We start from the raw sequence: 20,637 nt of genomic DNA, 5'->3' as shown, positions 1-20,637 counted from the left end.
TATCCCACAGCTGTTTATGTTTTTGAACCCATTTTGCACAGAGAAGCATCTTTTGAAAAATGTATTGATAGCAATGTTGAACATTATTACACAGGAAAAAAACAACTACACGTAAAATAATCACAGCGTGACGCCTCTGCCTTTCTAAATGTAGGGACAGTAACTGCGTGTGTATGTAAGCGTGTAAAACCTGCAGACAGTCAGATTAACAGTATTTTGTCTCTATCTGCCATTCTGCAATTCATCTCATGTAAACAATAACGTGGCGCACAGCGTGATGTGAAAAAAGGCACATACCTTTGACGTTGCGTGTCGAACTCTGTATTCCTCGTCCACACGTAAACGCAAAAAACGGCATTTTAAAAAAAATCTCCGTTTTCGGTGATTTGAAATGCCGTTTACGTGTGAACGAAACAGCTGCGTTTTCAAAAATACCCGTGTATGTGCGGACGTAGCGTAAAAGAGTTAGTAGTTTATTTTTTTACTACCTGTAATTTATTGAAGATTAATTTTATTTGCTTAATTGTTTACTAAATGTTTGAGGTATGAAATAAACAGTTTCAATAAGCAGTGGAGCAGAATATGGGTGTGTGTGGTTGGAGGATGTGTTTGCGCGCGCGGTGGGGGGGGGCTAGCAAAAAAAGTTTGGGAGCCACTGACTTAACCACACATCCATGTGTTTGGACTGTGGGGGGAGCCACACTCCACACAGAAAGGCCAGCCAGTGGGTTGGACCGGGAAGGTTCTGCTGTTACAGGGCACAAGGTTTTACTGCACGGTTGAGAGCAGGCTTCCACACAGATGCTCTGCAGTTTCATCTCAATGATAAATGCTGTTTATTCTCCAGATCGTTTCGTCAGCGTCCACCGATCTGCAGGACTACACCTACTATTTTGTGCCGGCACCCTGGCTTTCCTGCAAGCTGTTGCGCTTGCTGCAGTGTTACCCTCCACCAGAAGATGGTGCTGTCAAGGGCCGTCTGGTAGAGTGTCTGGAGACCATTCTTAATAAGGCCCAGGAGCCACCAAAGTCAAAGAAGGTGCAGCACTCAAATGCTAAAAATGCCATCCTGTTTGAGGCTATTTCACTTATCATCCACTATGACAGGTGAGTGTTGTCTGTAGCATCCTCACTGACTTATTATTGAAATGAACTCCTGTTATCACTCGAGTTTAAAGAATGCACGCTAACTCACGCCACACATTTAATCTAAGTGCAGTCGGCTGCCAGCCTGTGCTGCTCATGCTGTGATGACACTGTAAATAAGTGTGTAATTACTGATGTGTGTGCATGCAGTCTACCTGTGTATGTTTGTAAACACATTCTGGTGTAAGTGACTCGAGTTCTGACAGGTGAGCCAGCAAAGCTCGTCATCCATAACAGTTTCCTTTGGCACCATCAGTGTTGCTCGTTAAACAGCCAGCAGAGGAGATGAGCTGTAACACTGTAACACTAATGTAACACTGTAACACTAATGTAACTCTCCACAATTAACTTGGACCAAAGATTTTTTTAATGTGGGGAAAACAGCCGTCATTCTGTTGTAACAATTTGATTTTAAATGAAAGAGCTGGTTTTGCATGAGGACTTTGAGCTGCTGGAGAATAAATGCAGTCAGTAGGCTGAGTCTACATATTTAATCTCAGATCATCTCCTCAGCACATTCACAGCCTGTAAAAACTGCAAACCCTCTAACTTTGACTAGCATGGATACGTCCTGAAACTGTTCTCTGCATATCTCACTGATCACACTTTGGGCCCTGTGAGTCTCAGGTAGAGTTATTATTGTTCATTAAGGGGAGTACTTTTACTAATAGATCTAATAGTGATATTTTTAGTAAGAATTATAGTACGACTACTTTATGAATACAAAGAGAATCCATACCACTAAAGAACATGATAAAGGTAATATATACACAACCCACAAAGCCAGTGAACAGTGAAGAAATGGCATACTAGTCCTTCTTCACATGTTACATGGTAATGTGTTTGGCCCCGTGTGCTGACATGCATGCCTAACAACGATGGGGCATGCTCCTAATGAGACAACAGGTGGTGTCCGGGGGATCTCCTCCCAGGTGGGTGTGCACAGTGTCTGCTAGAACAGGGGTGTGAGATGTATGCCGGGGGTCCGACTCAGCCCACAGACTCCAGCCCAGACTGCTGGACTGCTCTGGGCACAAATGTGAGACTTTAAAACTTTTCCTACTCCAGTAACCAAACTACACCAAAGTAATTCATTAATAGATAAACTATTAAATGACAGTTTCCACAGTGTATTATAGAAAAGCCCAGAATGTTTCATTTCTCATCCAAGCAGCTTCTTCACTTCAGAAAACATTTAATGAACAATGTAAATCAATTTGATTTCTTCTCGTTTAAACCCTGCTGACAGATTTCTTTCATTTACTACAGAAGGATGGACTGTTAGAACTGCCCTCCTTCTTCTTATAGTAACACATAAATATGTAGATGAGCCTCTGTACAGTAATGGTCTGGTCCTCTGTGTGTGTGATGTAAAGCAGGTTTAAAGCCCCACGTTCTGATTAAAAGTCTTTCTTTATGGTATATTCATAGATGTTTTATATTATTCTGCGCAGTTATTTAACAGCGTTACCATACGTAGAAGTTAAAGATGATGCCTGTGCTGAGTGAAAACCATCAGTTCTCTATAGTCTACAGCAGCGGTCTTTAATGCACCACGGACCGGCCTTTAAGGCGGATAAATACAACAAAATAAAAGATACGACCAAGATAAAAACTGTGGTATTTTGTAAATATCATAATAAACAAATTAACTGAGTAATTGTGTAACTTTATTAGCAGCGTGCTCCTCAAATGCTTCAATAACACTGAGAGTAACATCCTCCTCTCTGCCCCTTAATGCTCTCTGGTCGCTATGGTAGCACGTAAATATTTCTTTCAAAATAAGACACACAACTACAACACGTGAAAGACCCAGGGGAACCGAGTTAACGATAAAAACCCTGAAAACCATGAATTTCACAGCGGAGCCTCAACTCTCGCGGCCCGGTACCAAACGACTCACGGACCGGGCCCTGACCCGGGGGTTGGGCACCGCTGGTCTATAGTACCTTAGAAGCAGCAGCGTGGTGGTCGAGTCGTCACCTTAAAAACAAAACGGACACGAACCACGACTCTGTGCTAACTGGCTGCTCATAACTGTACCAGGCTGTCAGTGAAGGGAGTTTTTCTGTCTCTTGTCACAGTGAGCCAAACCTCCTGGTACGAGCCTGCAACCAGCTGGGTCAGTTCTTGCAGCACAGAGAGACTAACCTGCGCTACCTGGCTTTGGAGAGCATGTGTACTCTGGCCAGCTCTGAGTTCTCCCACGAAGCGGTCAAGACGCACATCGAGACCGTTATCAATGCCCTGAAGGTGACGCCTCACATTTAAGAACGAATGCTTACCTTCACAAAGACACACACCATAACTGGTGTAGCGGACAGTCAGCGCTCAGTGTTCCTCTTCTTATTGTTTGTCCGTGCTTCTGCAGACTGAGAGGGACGTGAGTGTGCGACAGCGAGCGGCCGATCTGTTGTATGCCATGTGTGATCGCAGCAACGCCAAACAGATCGTAGCGGAGATGCTCAGCTACTTGGAAACGGCAGATTACTCCATCAGAGAGGAAATGGTAGGTGTGAGTCACTGTGCAAGCAAATGCTGTTCATGCCAGGCCTGGGGTAACACTTAGCACCATTAAAGAAAACACGTGAGTGTTGAGTCCTGATCCACTCTGTCAGCTTTGAACAGATGAACCAGTTTTGACTGTGCTGTTTCATTCAGGTGCTGAAAGTGGCCATACTGGCAGAGAAATATGCCGTGGACTACTCCTGGTATGTAGACACTATCCTCAACCTCATTCGCATCGCTGGGGACTACGTCAGCGAGGAGGTGTGGTATCGCGTCATTCAGATTGTCATCAACCGAGACGATGTGCAAGGCTACGCTGCCAAAACGGTCTTTGAGGTACTGCTTCATGAACTCTCCAAATGTTGTGGAGGTGAATAGAGAGAGATGGTTAGGAAGTGTGTTTTATTGGGACGGGTCTTCTGCAGCCCGATGTTTCAAAAAAGTGTTTCACTAAGAAGAGTTTTTCCTTCTTTACATTCAAACATTGTTTTTGGACATTAGTCTCACACTCTGGTTTGGCTCTTGATACTTTCATATATGAGTAATACAGCTGCTCAGGAGCACACACACACCATGGTTTGAGTGTGTTTACCTTTGGTTCATTGATTCATATATGTGATAGTAGTGTTTTTATCCTGTCTGCAACAGCAGTGGTTGTCCCCAAGCGTCTGAATGTCAACAGTAAGAACTGAAAGAGATGTGAGCAAAAGCAAACGTGGCCTAAAGTAGAAAAATACTTTAATCCTAAAGAAGGTTGTTTCAGTGATGTGCTTCAGGAAAGCCACTAAATGGAGTCCTTGTGTGTTCCAGGCTTTGCAAGCCCCTGCCTGTCATGAGAACATGGTGAAAGTAGGAGGCTACATTCTTGGAGAGTTTGGGAACCTGATTGCTGGTGACCCACGCTCCAGGTAAGATGGTTTTAATCTGATAAGGTAACAAGTCGACAGTGGAAATGCTGGGTAATAAGCCCGTCTCCCTGTCATCTAGCCCCCTGGTCCAGTTCAACCTTCTTCATTCCAAGTTCCACCTGTGCTCGGTGCCCACTCGTGCACTGCTGCTGTCGGCCTACATCAAGTTTATCAACCTGTTCCCAGAGACCAAGGCCACCATCCAAGAGGTGCTGCGCTGTGACAGCCAAATCCGCAACTCTGATGTGGAACTGCAACAGCGTGCTGTCGAGTATCTCAAGCTTTCTTCCATTGCTAGCACCGATGTCTTGGTTGGTTCTCACCAATGATAAAACGACATTATGTTAATTGTCAGGGCTGTTTGGCTAAGGTAACCCACAACATGCGTTTCCCCTTTCCTTCAGGCCACCGTCTTAGAGGAGATGCCTCCCTTTCCAGAGAGGGAGTCTTCCATTCTGGCTAAGCTGAAGAAGAAGAAGGGCCCAGGAGCCGTCTCTGTGACAGAGCTGGATGATAGCAAACGAGAGGCTGGGGAGTTGAATGGAGGGGGCGACCGGGGCCCAGACACAGCAGCCATGGCTGCATCTAATGCTGTAAGCACACTTTCTCTAGTCTTTGTTTGCAAAACTCTCAGCTTTTCTTATGTTTTCTATTTAATACAATTTTCCTGGTTTCCAGTCCACCCCGTCACCATCAGCAGACCTGCTGGGAATTCGCTCTGCTGCTCCTGTCGGTGCTGCGCAGACCAATGCTGGCAGCCTACTCGTGGACGTGTTCTCTGATTCAGGGCCTGCTGCACCGTCTGCTGCTGTGAATGACGACGGCTTCCTGAGGTGAACGTTATGTCTTGATGAACTCTTGAACTAAGTTTTTAGTCAAGTCCAGTATGGGTGGCTGTACAGACGCTGTGAGCCTGCAGAGCTGTGTGAAAAAGAAATGAAACTAAAACCAGCTGCTCAAAGTCAGCACCCTGTGAACTAAGAAGAATCATCAGCTTTGGTCGTTAGGACTAACATTACAAACACTCGTGTGTGGTGATTGTGGGACATCACAGTAACAGCTCAAAGTAACATCTGTTTTCATACAATTTCATTTGTGTGCAGTGGTGAACAAGTCATAAGATAGAAACAGCTTCGACTGCACTGATCAGACAAAGATGCATGTTTGCATCGTAGTGCAGGGCTGAGGAACAAAGTTAGCTTCAGCTAGAAAGCAGGTTTGTTCTGTGCGTGACATGAATGTACCTGGAAGTTAAAAATGAGTTAAAGTGCAGCTAAAAGGAATCGATCCAAACAGTAACAACACTGTAAGACTGACTCATACTGGACTGCTCTCAGACATCACTGGCAAACTTTGCCGCGTGCTGTTTCTTTACTGTGTGGTGAATGTAAGATGGTTGTGGAGCTGTGTTTGTGCTTTTCAACTACTATGCAGGTAGTTACAGTCTGTTCATGTTGTCACCGGTCACTCTGTCTTACTTTGCTCTATCTTTGTCTTATATGGACCTGCCAACCTGAAGACATTCGTAGTTGGATGTTGTATCTGATGCTGCGGTCCGACGTCTCTTTGTTGATGACTGATTTTTCTTTGAGAGCCACTGTTGATGTTAATGATTGGTATAGCATGAGATAAAAGCACAGGCACTCAAGGTAAAGAGGCCTGGAGGAGTTGGCGGGCAGGTTTCCTCAAAGAGTACAGAGTAAATATGTACTGCTTCAGGTTTGGCTCTCAAAGAAAAGTTCTTTATTTGACTTTGACTGCTCAGGCCATAACATGTATTGTGCTGTGAAATACTATGATTACTTGTTGTGTTCCTAACTGTTAAAAGCACCAGCAGTGTCAGCAGGTATGTTGGTATCACAAGGCTGAACTGTAGCATGTGACTTAGGCAGTGGGTTTTTATTTTGAATGTATAGCAAACAAACTATAGGGGATAAAAGAAAGTCATACCCTTAACAAATGCAAAGACCTGAAAGATGCATGTAGACCTTTAGCTGGTCCACGTTGGCGAAGTCTTGTCAGAAACTGTTTCAGTGAACGGGTGGCTGGACCTTTAGGATCCACAAAGAAGTCATCCCACTCAAATAGTTAGCAGTGTGTACTCAGCCACCTACAACGTTTCCAAGCACCTCACCACCATCCCAGCTCCCATGGTGAGGAACACACCCCATTACATCAAAAACTCTGACTTCACCAATAAGGTCCACAAACTGGGGCTCCATCAAATCAAAGAAGACGGACAAGAAACGAGGTCCGACATCAACGAGGGAGAAACGGAAGGACAACGGAACGACATTGTCATGTAGCAGGTTTAGCAGAGAAAGTCGGGAGGCATCCCACTTCAAACTCAGCCACACCCTCAGACAACAAACACAAGCTACGCAACATGGTGTACGCAGTGCAGCGCACGAGGAGTGCCACAAACGCGTGGCACAACATAGAAGAGCCACCTGGATAGGACGAGGCTCGACTACATCGGCATCTAAAGGTCAAAGGTCACTCTTCCAAGGGTGCCAGGATTCACGTTCTGAGAAGGCAGATGGTTTGAAAGAGGCCATGCATGTCCACTGTGAACGACCATCTTTGAACAGAGGGCGGGGCTTACGACACCAGCCGTCTGCCATCTATAATCCAGTTCTGAGATCCCTTCCACCCCCACTCACTGTCCCACTCACGTGACCTCAATAGGGCACATGATGGTGTGAGCCAAGGTCTCATAATGGTTTCACCTGCAACCTGTGGTGATAATAAGCCTTCATTCTTTGGCTCATGTAAATGGAGCACATGGTCCATAGTGGGTCAGCCCACTGTCTTTAAGAAAAACCTTTAAGAAACTTAAGAAGTCCAGTCACTGCTTGGATTGCAGCGTTTCTGTCCTTCCAAGCAGTCTGAACACTGATGGAAAACGGAGACGATAGACTTGGTGTGAGCTTCAAGGTTGGCAGGTCTGCTTTTTTTAATCTTGCTATGTATGTGACTGTCTTTCGTCTTTTTCTCTTTCCCTTCTCTCCATTCCCCTGTGTTTGTGTGTGTGTCTGTGTGTTTGTGCGGTTACACATCTTTGTGTTTTGATATGGATGCGTGTCTTCTCCTGTCCTTCACCATGATTGACACTGACAGAGATCTGGAACAGCCCACTGAGACCTCCGATTCCCTATTGGTGGAGGGTTCTGGTGACTCGGAGTAAGGGACCAGTAGTAACCTACAAAATTAGAACTGGCTAAAAAGATGCAACTCGGGTTTTTGTTTTTTTTCATTGAAAATGTCTTTAACATGTATATTACTGAGTAGGTGACTTGTTGCACGTAAGTGAAGAAGTAGCTTAGTCAAACTTGCTGTTTTGAGTGCAAACTTTCAGCCACACGGTTTGTAGCAGCAGCAGGGAGCTGCACTCTGTAAACCCTCTGCACTGCTTCATGCAGGGTACTTACACAGTGCCAAAGGGCGCATTCAATTTGGTAGTTGCTCGTCTAAAATTGTGGGTGATCAATATAACACTGTCCACACAGAAGGAGCAGTGAGAGCAGCAGATTCACAGTTCTGTGGTCAGTACAACAAACTGCCCTCTTTTCTGGGCTTTCTTCCTTTAATATATCCTTTTGTAATAAACCAGACAGCAAAAACACTCATTTATCAGTCAGTTTGTCCAGATGAAGTGCTTCTTGCTGGTGTCTGGTTACTGCTCATCCCATCAAGCTTGACTATGTTCTAGTCTCACTGTGGTCCTGAATTATTGCTCTGCTCCTCCTGTCAGGTGCATCACAGTAATATAACAGAGTGCTACAGATAAATGAAGTCTGTTAATCTATAAAAGATGATTTTGTTATTTACTCTTAATATTATTTTCAACCTGTAGGTTTGTGAAGCCCTGGGTATCTAATAGCCCTTTTCTGTACTCAGCTCAACTCGACTTGGTTTTCCATTAGCTGGTACCAGGGATTTTGTTTTAGTACCTACAGCCCCTTTTTCATTACTACCTACTCGAATCGACTCGGCACGGTTTGCAGAGTTTTCCATTAGGTCACAGTACCTGGTAGCAGGTACTTTTTTGGTACCTGCTTGGCCGGGGTTCTCGGCGTCACTCGATGAGTCATAAGAGCGTTGCTTTCACAAAAATCAAAACGACGGCGTGTTCCCCGAGTGTGACGAAAAGCTACAGACCCAGCAGCAGGTATGTATTCGCTTCGACGTCCGCCTTTGTTGCATATTAATTGTGTTGTGGGACGCGCACACACGTTACTATGATGACAAGCACGCAGACAAGGTACTACTGGGTTGTAATGGGAAAACCAGTCGAGTCGTGTTGATCCAACTGGCCACTAAGTGGCGTCGCACAATGAGTCATAAGAGAGAGACTCCTTTATGAAAAACAAAACTTCCATTTTTTTTTAACCCATCAATGACACGAAGCGGTGTCCCCGAGCCCAAAGGCCACACACCAACAGCAGGTACACCATCGTCCTGCACTGTTGTGTTTGTGTCACATACAAACTCTGGACTTAGTTGGTACTCGATTGTAATGGAAAACGACTGAAGCCCAGTAAAGTTGCATCACGCCGAGCTCAGTAGGTACCAGTGGAAAAGGGCTATAAATATATTTGCCGTTAGTTTATTTCGATGGGTGTGAGCACCATCGTTCTTTCAGACAGAAGCTTCACTGATATCTTAGTCAAATGCATTGTGTCTCCATTGATCCACAGTATCTCATACTTAGCTTTGGTTGATGCACCTTATTGGTAATAACCTTTAACAACCCCCCCCCCAGAATGCTTGTGCACATAAAATGTGTGAATGGAAACAGCAGTCCTGACTGGTAGTAGTTCCTAGTGCTTGTAGAACATTAAACAGACTGTGTAGATGATCATTACATGGGAAAATACAACTGTAAAAACATGGAAACACTGTCTAGCAACTGTGGGGCAAATATTGTGCGCACATTAAAGCCATAATTAATGGCATCACATTTTATGTGCACAATATGCATGTTTAGTGCTGATGTTCACCTAGTTTTCTGTAACGTTACTTTGAAGCCCTGCTTATTTCTGTAGCTTTAGCGGTGGGACGTGTGTTAAGCAGTCAGTATAAAGCTATTAGATTTCGCCCTGTGTGAGTATTGTACCACAGATACACATCGCGTTAACACATTCAGAGTGCATGGTGAACTTTGCACAGATTAAGTAGCTGATATCTTTCACTGTGTGTATCATTCACCTGTAAAGTGCTTGTACTAACCAGCTCTGCATTTTACTTTATCTTTTATCTTGTTACCAATTTTCATCACACCGTTCCTGTTTACTGTGTTGAATGAGTTACTCTCATTTCCCATTTCCACTCTTACCCATTCATTCCTGATTTGTCCTGTTGCCTATCTGCTTCCATCCCTGCTTTGTTCTGTGGGCTGTCCCTGCATCCTTGCCCTGTCCTGTGGCCTCCCAGCTCTGCTCCTCCCTCTGAGGATCCTGCTCCTCCTCTGTCTGAGGCAGATGAACTTCTTAACAAGTAAGCTTCTTCTGTGTCTAAACATTTTCATGCTGTAGCTCGGCATAAAATTGTTTGATTCCTTGTCAAAAAGAGTCCTCACACTTAATAAAATATCAGCTCTACATAGTTCAGCTGCTGTTTTTTAAAAAGCATGTATATTAGAGGCCCTACTAAGTCTTATTCATACCACTTTCCAATGTGGATTCTGTACTTTTAAATACAGAGTGTTAAGGACACTGATTACATCATTCATACAGCCCCATTTGTGTACTGATCCAGTTCCAGTATTTAAAATAACAGTTTAATTTTATTCCCCTTTGTTTGTCAGGATAACCTGTAAAAGATTATTTGGTTATTTATGTCATTTTTGAACATTTGTAGCCAGCTGTGGCACAACACATAACTATCAGACACTGACGGTTTGTAACTGTTTGGTTAATATATATGTGGTTCCCTTTCAGGCGATTCACTTGGTACAGTGCATATAGTATGGGATATTCTTTAATGCCTGTAATGACGTATGTGCTGCTCTGCCTGCACGTATATCACTCGTCGTCGGTTCTTAGGCTGTTCTCACTGAGGAGCAGAACCCCTCTGCCGAGCTGGGCTAGCTAGCTATTGTTAGTCATCTCTGCTGTTGTCTCACACAGTTGATGTGTACGAATACCAGAGATGTTCCTGGTGACTCATTTCTTAGTTGACTAAACGAGGGAAAAAAGTTTGACCGACTCGTGTAAAGCTAAGAACACTCCAATATTGCGTTGAATTTGAGAACCATTTAATGGATAATGTCAGAAACTGTCTTAACAAAGGCATTTGAAACCATTAATCACATTCTTCAGTAACTGGTAATACCACTCAACTGTGTGCAGGGGCAGCAGCTTAAGAAGGGTAGCTCAGACCTGCCTCTCCAGCCACATCCTCGGGGTTAACATGAATCCCAGAGCAGCCCATAGATGTCATTTCTCCAGTGTGTACTGGGTCTACACTGGGACATCCTCGCGGTAGGACATCCCCGGCCAGGAGGTGACTGTTCGCCCCTGTCCTCAGAGGTGGGGTTTCTCTTTGGATGGCGTGCCCCTTCTGCCTGGTGGTTGTCTATGCTAGGAGACAGTTGACTGGGCCTGAAGCCTTAATCACGAGCTCCAGCGCTCAACCCTAGAAAGATGTTTGTGGACTCCTGTCGCACGGCATGACCCTCTCCTCTCCCAGTCTAAACCAAGCTAAACTAAGCAGGTGATGCATTTCCTGCAGACACACTGGGTTCTGCAGGTCAGCCGGCTGGTTGCTCACCTGCCTCAGCTTGTGCCTCCTCTCCGTGGGTGAACTGTTGCTACAGGTTACCGATTGCAGTTGTAGGCCAGCGTCGCTTTGCTGTCGCAGAATTGTAAACGTTGCTGTAAGCAGCACCATCTCTTCCTCACGATACTGAGGAAGGAAATAAACACTGGCTCAGAAAAGCAGTATGAGTAATCCCCGCTTTGGAGAGTTTTGAATGTGTATCTGCCAACGTACAGCATGCTGACACTCTAATGGAGTTTTACCGGGGCATTGGTTTACATCAGAGTCTTCCACCGCCAGTTTCTGAGGTTTGGGTTTGCCTAAGAATACCTTTATGGTTCAAGCTGTTCCTGCCACCTTTACAAATGTCCCAAGGCAGTGTTAGCTCCCCTCAGAGAGGGGTGTCCGAAATGTAGCCTATCCAGCAATTGAGCTTTGATAGCGGGCTCCAGAGAGCAGGCGGCAATGCAACTGTTGAGGGTTCAGTCACACATTCAGGTATTGGGTTTCTCAGACCGAACTTTAAAAGAACTCGCTAACCATGATTCAGTAGATCTATTTCCTTGGTTTGGAAATATGCTTGCTTTCCAGGCATGCAAGTCTGAGCACGGAGTGCCGCATTTCATCGCCGCCTCTCTCAGTTAAGCTGGGGCGCATTTGCAAACGATGTTATGATTGTTGGGCACGATGGCCTATGTGATCACTGTCGGGCCACTTTCACTGTTAAAGATGAGCGTTTGAGGGGCAGCATGTCGTAGTCAGGATGGGAAATTCAGTAGTGGTCTCTTAGAGGCAGGGTGGGACATGTTCCCTTCTCCTGTGTTAAAGGGGTCTCACTCTCTGCTGCTATAGTGCAGTGTTCATCTTCTTTCTCCCACAGCCACCCATGCTTCCTGGTGAGGGAATGAGGGCACACCCTATGGTAGTAGCCCAGATGTGGGATCTGCTTTCCATCAGGGGAACATTGACTGTCTGATGTTGCTTGTGACTCCCTTTTGAAACCACTGGATCTATAAAGTTTCTCAGAGGAGTAGAGGTCTCCTCAGCCGTAGCACACCGGGCCATGATATCCCACGGTGTATGTGCTGTACCTGTGTTCACTGAAGGAGAGGAACCGAGTTAGATCTGATCCCATCTATTCTACATATCTATGTGACTTGTATGAATGTTGACATTAAAGCATGAACAGTGGCTAACAGATCAGTGCACCCACAGAGGTGAGTCAATTACTTGCTAAATATCAAAATTAGGATACAGTACTGTGCAAAAGTCTTGAACCAACCCCAGTTCTTTATACTGTTTGTTTGTTTTGGGGTTTTTCCACTTATAGTGTTTTTAAAGGCCTGTGGAAGTTTGTCTTTGGACATTAGCAGCATTCCTTTCCACTCCTTGCATCTAACATTTTCACAGGAACATTTTGTTTTTGCTTCTTTAACATTAACCTACGATTGATGTTGTGTACACATAACTTAGGCTTTATCTTGTTGCAGTATGTTGCCTATGAAAGATGCCAAAGACAGCAGTTTGACAGGTATAAAATAGTGTTTCTACACCAATGAGTTACACAAGTACTGGACTGAATATCAGTAGCAGCAGGAAGTTTTTGGTTCAGATCGTCCTCAGTGTAGACGGAGGCTCTCAGGAGAGAGGTAGAAAAGAGAGCGTCTTCTTTCAAATAGTGGAGCTCTAATGGTTTGGGGCTGAAAAGTACCATCAGTAGATGTCTTTCCTCGGTCTGGAAATATGTTTGCTTTGCAATAAATTGTTGCACCTATTTCCAATTTTAAATAAGAAAGAGGCTTTTGCACAATACTGTATAACTGATTATCTAAGTAGGACCAGTTTTGTCAAATAGCTGCAGTGATGTTTTGTTCTTGTCATTTCACTGTTTGTCTTCTCCCTCCCAGGTTTGTGTGCAAAAACAACGGAGTTTTGTTTGAGAATCAGCTGCTGCAGATCGGCATCAAGTCAGAGTATCGTCAGAATCTGGGTGAGTATCACATTGGGGGGTTTCTGCTTACTTCTTATACCTTTTCCTACCAATACATGTGTGATTTAGCAAGTAATTCATTATATTTGAATGGCTCTGGTGTAGTTCTTACCCCTCAGCTGTAAAAAGCTATGAGGTGTCATCACCCTGCTGGGGAGGCAGGCCGGCGGCTGGCCTGGAAACCCACATTTGTGAATGCAGTAACTCTGGAACAAAGCGATGTCGCATTGCCAAATAGATACCACACCTGCATTTGTTCAAACTTTGGGACGAGTGTGAATCTCACTGATCTCAAACTCAAAGGCAGAGATTTTCAAGTGTAGACCACAGGTGCCTCTGCTGTAGGAGGCTGCCAGTATTTGACAGTTTGAGATTATTAACTGCACGGACAAAGTACTGAGCCACACCTCTTCATTCATGAAGGGTTTTCAGTGCCACACTGACACAGACAACATAAGATCAATTCAGTCTGCCTTTACCAACATCTATGAAAGAATCCGCACTGAATTTGAATTACTGCTGCAGCGAGCTAGATTGTGAGTGGGAGTTTTCCCCTCCTAGATCTTGCACGATCAGGAGCCCCAGGATCTCATCCACAAAGTAGAAGACCAGGGTCACAGGGTGCAGAGGTGTGTGGTGCACAAAAGTTGCCAACCTTCTGCAGAAATCCAAACCTCTGGCATTAAGAAAGCACAAACATGGCATTGTTTGCTGAATGTCGCCGGAGAAGAAGGTGTTTGAGAGTCTGGAGGTGTGGGGTCTAAAGGACCAGGGGCACCGTCATGAAGGCAGCAGTCAAACAGGTGGTGGTGGGATGCAAGGGGTCTCCTGTGATGGGTTTCCTGAGACAGGAGGAGCTAGCAATGGCCTCCAGGGGTGGCAGATGGAGGCCAGTGATTTCTTTGGACAGTGTTACTTACCTTCCACGTGGCCTTCCTGTTCTCAGTAGTGGCCCCTGCATACCAAACACCCAGGACAGCATGTTCTCTACTGAGGACTGGTAGAAGGCCAGCAGCAGCTTCTGGTCCAGGTTGTTCTTCCTTAGGACAGGGAGGACGTGCAGCCACTGCTGGGCTCTGTTTACTGGGGTGTTGGTGTTGTGGGTCCAGCTGTGAGTTTAGCAGAAACCTGAAGGTGGAGACTGCAGCAGACTCATTTATCATGAGAGGGGAGAAAGCTGTCTGTGAAGTCCACCATAAGTTCTTTTGTTTTTGGTTCAGTTTCAGGTGATTTGCTGAGCACCAGCGGGACAAATTGTCTCCCTCCTTCCTGTACGCTGTCTTATCTCCATCAGAGATGAGCCTGACCACAGTGGTGTCCTCTGGGCTCAAGCCTCTTTATTTGCTGTTTGTGCATTAAACCAGCAGCCACATTGGAAGTGCAGAGCTCTCTGTCATAGGAAGCATACTCAGCATAGGGCTGCTCGATTATGGCAAAAATGATAATCACGATTATTTTCACTGAAATTGAGATCTCGATTATTTGACGATATTTATTTAACAATAACAATGTATTGAATAATGGCTTTAAAGATGTCAAAAAATAATATAAAATAGTGTGCAAATACTGATAACAGTGCAAATGTTTGCAATATAAAAAATAAATGAAAAATGTAAACATCTATGTTTAGTGAACTTCAAAATACTGCATAATACTGGTTGTTCACTGTGTTAATTGAGCAGTTGTCTTTGGCGAGGAAAACGTTACCGCGTTTGTTATCTCCTTGTGTCTCTGGGAGCTGCTGGGATATTTAGTCGCGTTGTACAGGGGAGCGTGAATGGAAGTCTGTGAGGATGAAGCAGGTGTTGTCAAGAGTTTTTTCTCTATGTTCCTTCATTGTTTGATCGTATGTCACTTTGTGAGCGGTCTTCAAATGATTGAATAAATTTGTAGTGTTGCTCTGTGGTGCAGCTACGACACCGTAGCAAAGTTTCCACACTATGTCTACTTAATCCACTCTGACTCCGCGAACCCATAATGTTTCCACACCACTGAAGTCGTTTTACCTCTCTTTTCAACCAACGGCATTCTTTCTTCAGCAGCCATTATCCTCTCCTCTCCAAATAACTTCTGCTTAGCTTTCCGAGCTTTCCGAGCTTCCCTCGGGTCCTCTTAATTGTTGTGACGCGTGTTCGAAACGCAGAGAGGTGCGCTCGATTTGCCACACGGAGCAGCGCGAGAGGAGGAGCTAATAATCGGCTAAGTCATTTTTAATGATCGTTGAAAGCCCAGATCGTAATCACGATTAAAATTCGATTAATTGAGCAGCCCCAACTCAGCATGCTCGACAATGATGGTTGGTGTCCAGCAGGGGGCTGAGTGACCCTGTAGGGATTGAGTGGTGAGGATCTCTGGGGTTATGGTGTTCAATGCTGGCTCAGCGCTCTGTAAAGGCTGATGCTAATGTGAATTCCACACCAGTAGATGTTAGGATGAAGATGCATGTACTGATTTATATACTGCATGTGAGGTTAGACATCCCATCTTATCGATCATGTTTCCCACCGTGGCTGCTCCATGCAAACCAGTTTCCCACCTTGTTGAGGGCAGTAAGAGTTATTAATTTCAGTTATTGCCCATCGAGTGGGGCCTGGCCTGCTGTACTGATACTGTATTTATTTTGCGTAAGCCACAATCCAAGTCAATCGTTGAAAGCACCTTAAAACGATGTGTGTGTCTTTCTCAGGGAGAATGTACCTCTTCTATGGTAACAAGACTTCAGTGCAGTTTGCCAGCTTCAGCACCACAGTCAGCTGTCCTGGGGAGCTGCAGGCTCATATCCTTTGAACAGTTACTCAGTCGTAGTTGTAGAAACATCCAAAGCTCCCAGGCTGTTGATGAATCTGTGTCAGTGCAAAACCATCATCTGTGTGTCACCATGATGAAGGAAAGTGCAACTCTACACGTGGAATCAAGGAGTCACATGTATGTTAGATATTTCAGTCTCTTTGTAGAGCATCTGTGAATACTTCTGTTAGAGCTTCCATGCTGTTTGCAGTAGTAGTGTCGCCTCAGGGGATGAAGAATGGATCCCTCGTCTTATGTTATCATGACAAGTGTGATGATAACATAACACGAGGCTACAGCGACTCTGTAAACCAGTGTGTGCACAGCACAGAGTTGCAGGTCTGTATGGTTCTTGACAACTAAACACAGCTGAATGTTCAGAGCAAACCAGTGGAACCACTGGTAGAGGGAGGAGCCCAGATCCAACAAGTCCTCAACATCGAGTGTATAACTGACTTCTCTGACGCCCCACTGCTCAACATCAAGTTCAGGTAGGTTTGTGTATCAGTCCCAAACAGTGACGAGCTGGATCACGTCCCTGCGTTGATGTTTCCAGGATAGCCCTGTTCTACGTTTCCTGTGGTCAGTCACAGTCAGTGTGTTTGCTTTGTTAAAGTGAATAACAAAAACCAACACTTTTATGGACAAGACTGAAACCGTTGTGACCATCTAGTTTTCCAAAAAGCTCCAGAAATAAAGCGTACCCACTGAAGCTGGAGCCAAAGTGCGTGTGTGTGTGTGTGTGTGTGTGTGTGTGTGTGTGCGCGTGTGCGTGTGTGGTGTGAGCAGATATGGAGGAGCTCTGCAGAACCTGACTCTCAAGCTGCCTGTCACCATCAACAAGTTCTTCCAGCCAACTGAAATGTCCTCTAGTGACTTCTTCCAGCGCTGGAAACAGCTGAGCCAGTAAGTGTTTGAGCAGACTTGTGTGTACACGTTCTACATGCTTTTATAATTTGACTGTGTGGCTCCCAGTGTCCTGTTTCTTCCATCAGCCTTATTGTACCTGTGACTGGTGGGTACTACACCCTGAGTCTCTGATCCTGCTTCACCTTTCCACTGGTGATGCTTTTGTTTGTAATGCAACAACAGGAAATACAATTTGTCAACTCAACGTGGAGTTACTTGCTGGTGCTGTTAATCAGTTGGCACAGCTGGGGTCACGTGACTGTAGACATTATATTCAATTCAATTTTATTTATATAGCGCCAAATCACAACAAAAGTCGCCTCAAGGCGCTTTATATTGTACAGTAGATCGCACAATAATAAATACAGAGAAAAACCCAACAATCACATGACCCCCTATGAGCAAGCACTTTGGCAACAGTGGGAAGGAAAAACTCCCTTTTAACAGGAAGAAACCTCCGGCAGAACCAGGCTCAGGGAGGGGCGGGGCCATCTGCTGCGACCGGTTGGGGTGAGAGAAGGAAGACAGGATAAAGACATGCTGTGGAAGAGAGACAGAGATTAATAACAGATATGATTCAATGCAGAGAGGTCTATTAACACATAGTGAGTGAAGAAGAAACACCCAATGCATCATGGGAATCCCCCGGCAGCCTACGTCTACTGCAGCATAACTAAGGGAGGATTCAGGGTCACCTGGTCCAGCCCTAACTATATGCTTTAGCAAAAAGGAAAGTTTGAAGCCTAATCTCAAAAGTAGAGATAGTGTCTGTTTCCTGAATCCAAACTGGAAGCTGGTTCCACAGAAGAGGGGCCTGAAAACTGAAGGCTCTGCCTCCCATTCTACTTTTAAATACTCTAGGAACAACAAGTAAGCCTGCAGTGTGAGAGCGAAGTGCTCTAATAGGGTGATATGTATATGTGAACCAGCTTTAAGCCCGTGTGTCATAAGGGAATTTTCCCCCCTGAAAGTTGCACAGTTCATTTGTAAGGAAGACCTTTCCTAATGGCTGATGTAGCAAATGTGATACGAATGAAATGTTACTGTGAATTTTGTATTTCATGAGAAGCTAAACACTGGAGTGTTTGGTGGTTCAGGCTTTAAAGGGTTAAAGAGTAACCGCTCCCCTGGGGCTGCACCTCTGCCATCACGTGTAACTGTAGAGACGTCTCTCCTTAGGCCTCAGCAAGAAGCACAAAAGATTTTCAAGGCAAACCACGGCATGGACACTGAAGTACTGAAGGCCAAGGTAGGACCATATTTGATGCGTTTGTCCAGGAAAACACTAAAGCTGCTCTTGTCTCATGATTGCACATAGCTATTCTTACTGTTCGGGTGTGAAACAGGCGTTTATGATGGTCTCTGTTGATGACCAAGGCTTCATAGACTTTTGCTAGTGCCATATTGTCTTGTTCCTTTTTGTGATTCTTTGTGTTTGCCAATGTTTGTGTGTAGCTTCTGGGACTGGGAACAGCCCTGCTGGACAACATTGATCCCAACCCAGAGAATTATGTGTGTGCTGGAGTGATCCAGACCAAGGGCCAGCAAATTGGCTGCCTGCTGAGACTGGAACCGAACGCACAGGCACAGGTACAGGAGGGTCCCCGAGTCTGGTCTAAGTGAAAAGCACCGATGGCTGCGGCGCTTGGGTCCGTCACGTGTTTCCCTGTTGTTTGCTCACTCTCTCTCTTCCTGTGTGCAGATGTACCGTCTGACTCTGCGCTGCAGCAAAGACACTGTGTCAAAGCGTCTCTGTGAGCTGCTGGCCCAACAGTTCTAGAGTCCACGCCTCCATGTAACCAGTACTCCTACCATCCCCACCAGCGACCTCTCCCTCAGACCTACCGCACCTGTCCTCCTTCCTCCAACAGAGAATCAGAGTAAAAAAACCAAGAGTGTAACCTACATAAGGGAAAAGCAGCCGCTGCCAGCAGCAGCAATATTAATGTCATTCTTCCTGTTCCACATTCTGATTCTAGTTCATCTTCTACTTGTTTATTAACATAATGCTACATTATTGTTTTTGTTGGTTTACCTGTGTAACTGGAGAGTGTGTGTGTGTGTGTGTGTGTGTGTGTGTGTGTGTGTGTGAGAGACCAGGAGAGTGCATGTGTCCCACGGTTGTGGCTGGGGTCTCATTCTGCTCCATACAGACTGTGTGAAGTAGTAATGCTGTGTGTGAGACATTGATTCATTTCTAGGACATTCCTTTAAGACCCTGCTAATTGCTCACCTGCCAACCTCTGCTTGAGTTTTTGGGATTGGACCTGGCAGTGAGCTGGTCTAGCATTCCCACTGAAGAAGCACTTGAAGTTGGGGATGGTCTTTGAGGCACAGGCTCCTCCCCTCTGATTCCTCCCCTGACACCACCAGCCGTTCGTTTCCCACACATAATGTTCTCATTGAACTTATGTGTAGGTTAATGAATGTAATGCTTTCCAGACATTCCCATCAGCTCGTTTAGACTGGTACTGATCATTTCATCCATAATGAACCAGTACTACGATAGCACAGAGTGAAGACTGTGCAGATAATCGGTGACGAGACCAGCAGCGACCCCAGCAGCAACCCCATCCATCTCCTTGAACGTGGTTCAGGTGCTTTTGATTGAAAGCTTGGGGAGGCCACCAGCCTGCCAGGTGTGCACAGTTTTCATTTGACTCCTGTACGATTGAAGCTTGTTTTTAAAAGCTCACCTCAAAGTAAAATCACGCCCCCACAGATGAGACCAAATCTTTTTCAAAAGGTGTTTGAACACCACACTTTAGTTTTCCAAGACAGAGAACTGGCTAACTGTTTCCCCACCGCTGAAGAAGCGCAGTGCAAAGGTGGGCCTGTGGATAAGACCAGTCCAAACAGGGACTATGGTTTGGGCTGCTGCACCCGTGTCGCTTTGGCTTTCTTTTGTTTTATTCTCCAAAGAAATGCACAGCCTTAATTGGGATTGAAGTAAACATAAATGGATGCATCAAATTTACCTCGTGAATCCCAAAGTTAGTGCTGGGACAGAGAAGCTCTCTACACATGTAGCAACGTCCCAGCTGGGACACAGATCTCAGTCTGGTCAGCGTAACCTTATAGAATAAATCTGGTGTTTACACAAACAGCTGATATTTAGAAGTTGCTCATATCGAGCTTCGGATTTCTGAAATTTATCCACAACTCGTCCCGGCTATCGTGTCATAATCGAGCACTGATGTTCCCGGAGTACAGAATGTTAGACACCCAGATGTCCAACACAACTGCAGTGCGTGCGTGTGTGTGTGTGTGTGTGTGTGTGTGTGTGTGTGTGTAACCAGGTAAGAAAAAAGAGCCTAAAGACATTTCTAATACATGGTCACATAATCTTCTGTGGCTGCACAGCAATCACAGGACAATAGAACTTTGTAGTGGAAAATGTAGTGATTTTGTCATTCTGTGCGTGTGTGTACATGAGTTTGTGTGCGTGTCTATGCAGTATCCACTAGCTAATGCAGCCTCATATATTGGTGTTAAGAACCTGTCCAATACCTGTGTTAGATTACAAGATTTACTCTGTAATGAAAAAATGTGAAGTAAAATTATGCCATATATATCCAACCTGATGCTTCCTGTCTCGTCACACTGATACAGTCGTCCTATATGAAT

General features: G+C 45.1%; 1 protein-coding gene across 4 annotated transcripts in view; it reads left to right on the top strand.

Moving 5' to 3' along the window:
- ap2a1 (adaptor related protein complex 2 subunit alpha 1) overlaps positions 1 to 20,589 on the top strand; it is a 44,223-nt gene extending 23,634 nt beyond the window's left edge. Inside the window, exons 6-22 of one of the 4 annotated variants that reach the window (XM_063471006.1) lie at positions 848 to 1,107; positions 3,231 to 3,399; positions 3,518 to 3,655; positions 3,808 to 3,990; positions 4,465 to 4,562; positions 4,642 to 4,873; positions 4,967 to 5,155; positions 5,241 to 5,395; positions 7,683 to 7,745; positions 9,999 to 10,061; positions 13,232 to 13,314; positions 16,001 to 16,090; positions 16,469 to 16,592; positions 16,891 to 17,007; positions 18,190 to 18,259; positions 18,466 to 18,600; positions 18,713 to 20,589. In XM_063471006.1, the coding sequence (XP_063327076.1) occupies positions 848 to 1,107; positions 3,231 to 3,399; positions 3,518 to 3,655; positions 3,808 to 3,990; positions 4,465 to 4,562; positions 4,642 to 4,873; positions 4,967 to 5,155; positions 5,241 to 5,395; positions 7,683 to 7,745; positions 9,999 to 10,061; positions 13,232 to 13,314; positions 16,001 to 16,090; positions 16,469 to 16,592; positions 16,891 to 17,007; positions 18,190 to 18,259; positions 18,466 to 18,600; positions 18,713 to 18,790 (2,247 nt within the window). In that variant the 3' untranslated portion in view covers positions 18,791 to 20,589. Of the gene's footprint in view, positions 1 to 847; positions 1,108 to 3,230; positions 3,400 to 3,517; positions 3,656 to 3,807; positions 3,991 to 4,464; positions 4,563 to 4,641; positions 4,874 to 4,966; positions 5,156 to 5,240; positions 5,396 to 7,682; positions 7,746 to 9,998; positions 10,062 to 13,231; positions 13,315 to 16,000; positions 16,593 to 16,890; positions 17,008 to 18,189; positions 18,260 to 18,465; positions 18,601 to 18,712 lie in introns of those variants that run through there. The other 3 variants (XM_063471007.1, XM_063471004.1, XM_063471005.1) reach the window with 3 other exon arrangements.
- The last annotated feature ends 48 nt before the right edge of the window (positions 20,590 to 20,637 follow it).

The sequence above is a fragment of the Pelmatolapia mariae genome, linkage group LG4 (assembly GCF_036321145.2).
Source record: "Pelmatolapia mariae isolate MD_Pm_ZW linkage group LG4, Pm_UMD_F_2, whole genome shotgun sequence".
Classification (NCBI taxonomy): Eukaryota; Metazoa; Chordata; class Actinopteri; order Cichliformes; family Cichlidae; genus Pelmatolapia; species Pelmatolapia mariae.
Note: the sequence above shows the minus strand (reverse complement) of the source record. Positions and strands in the feature narration are given on the sequence as shown.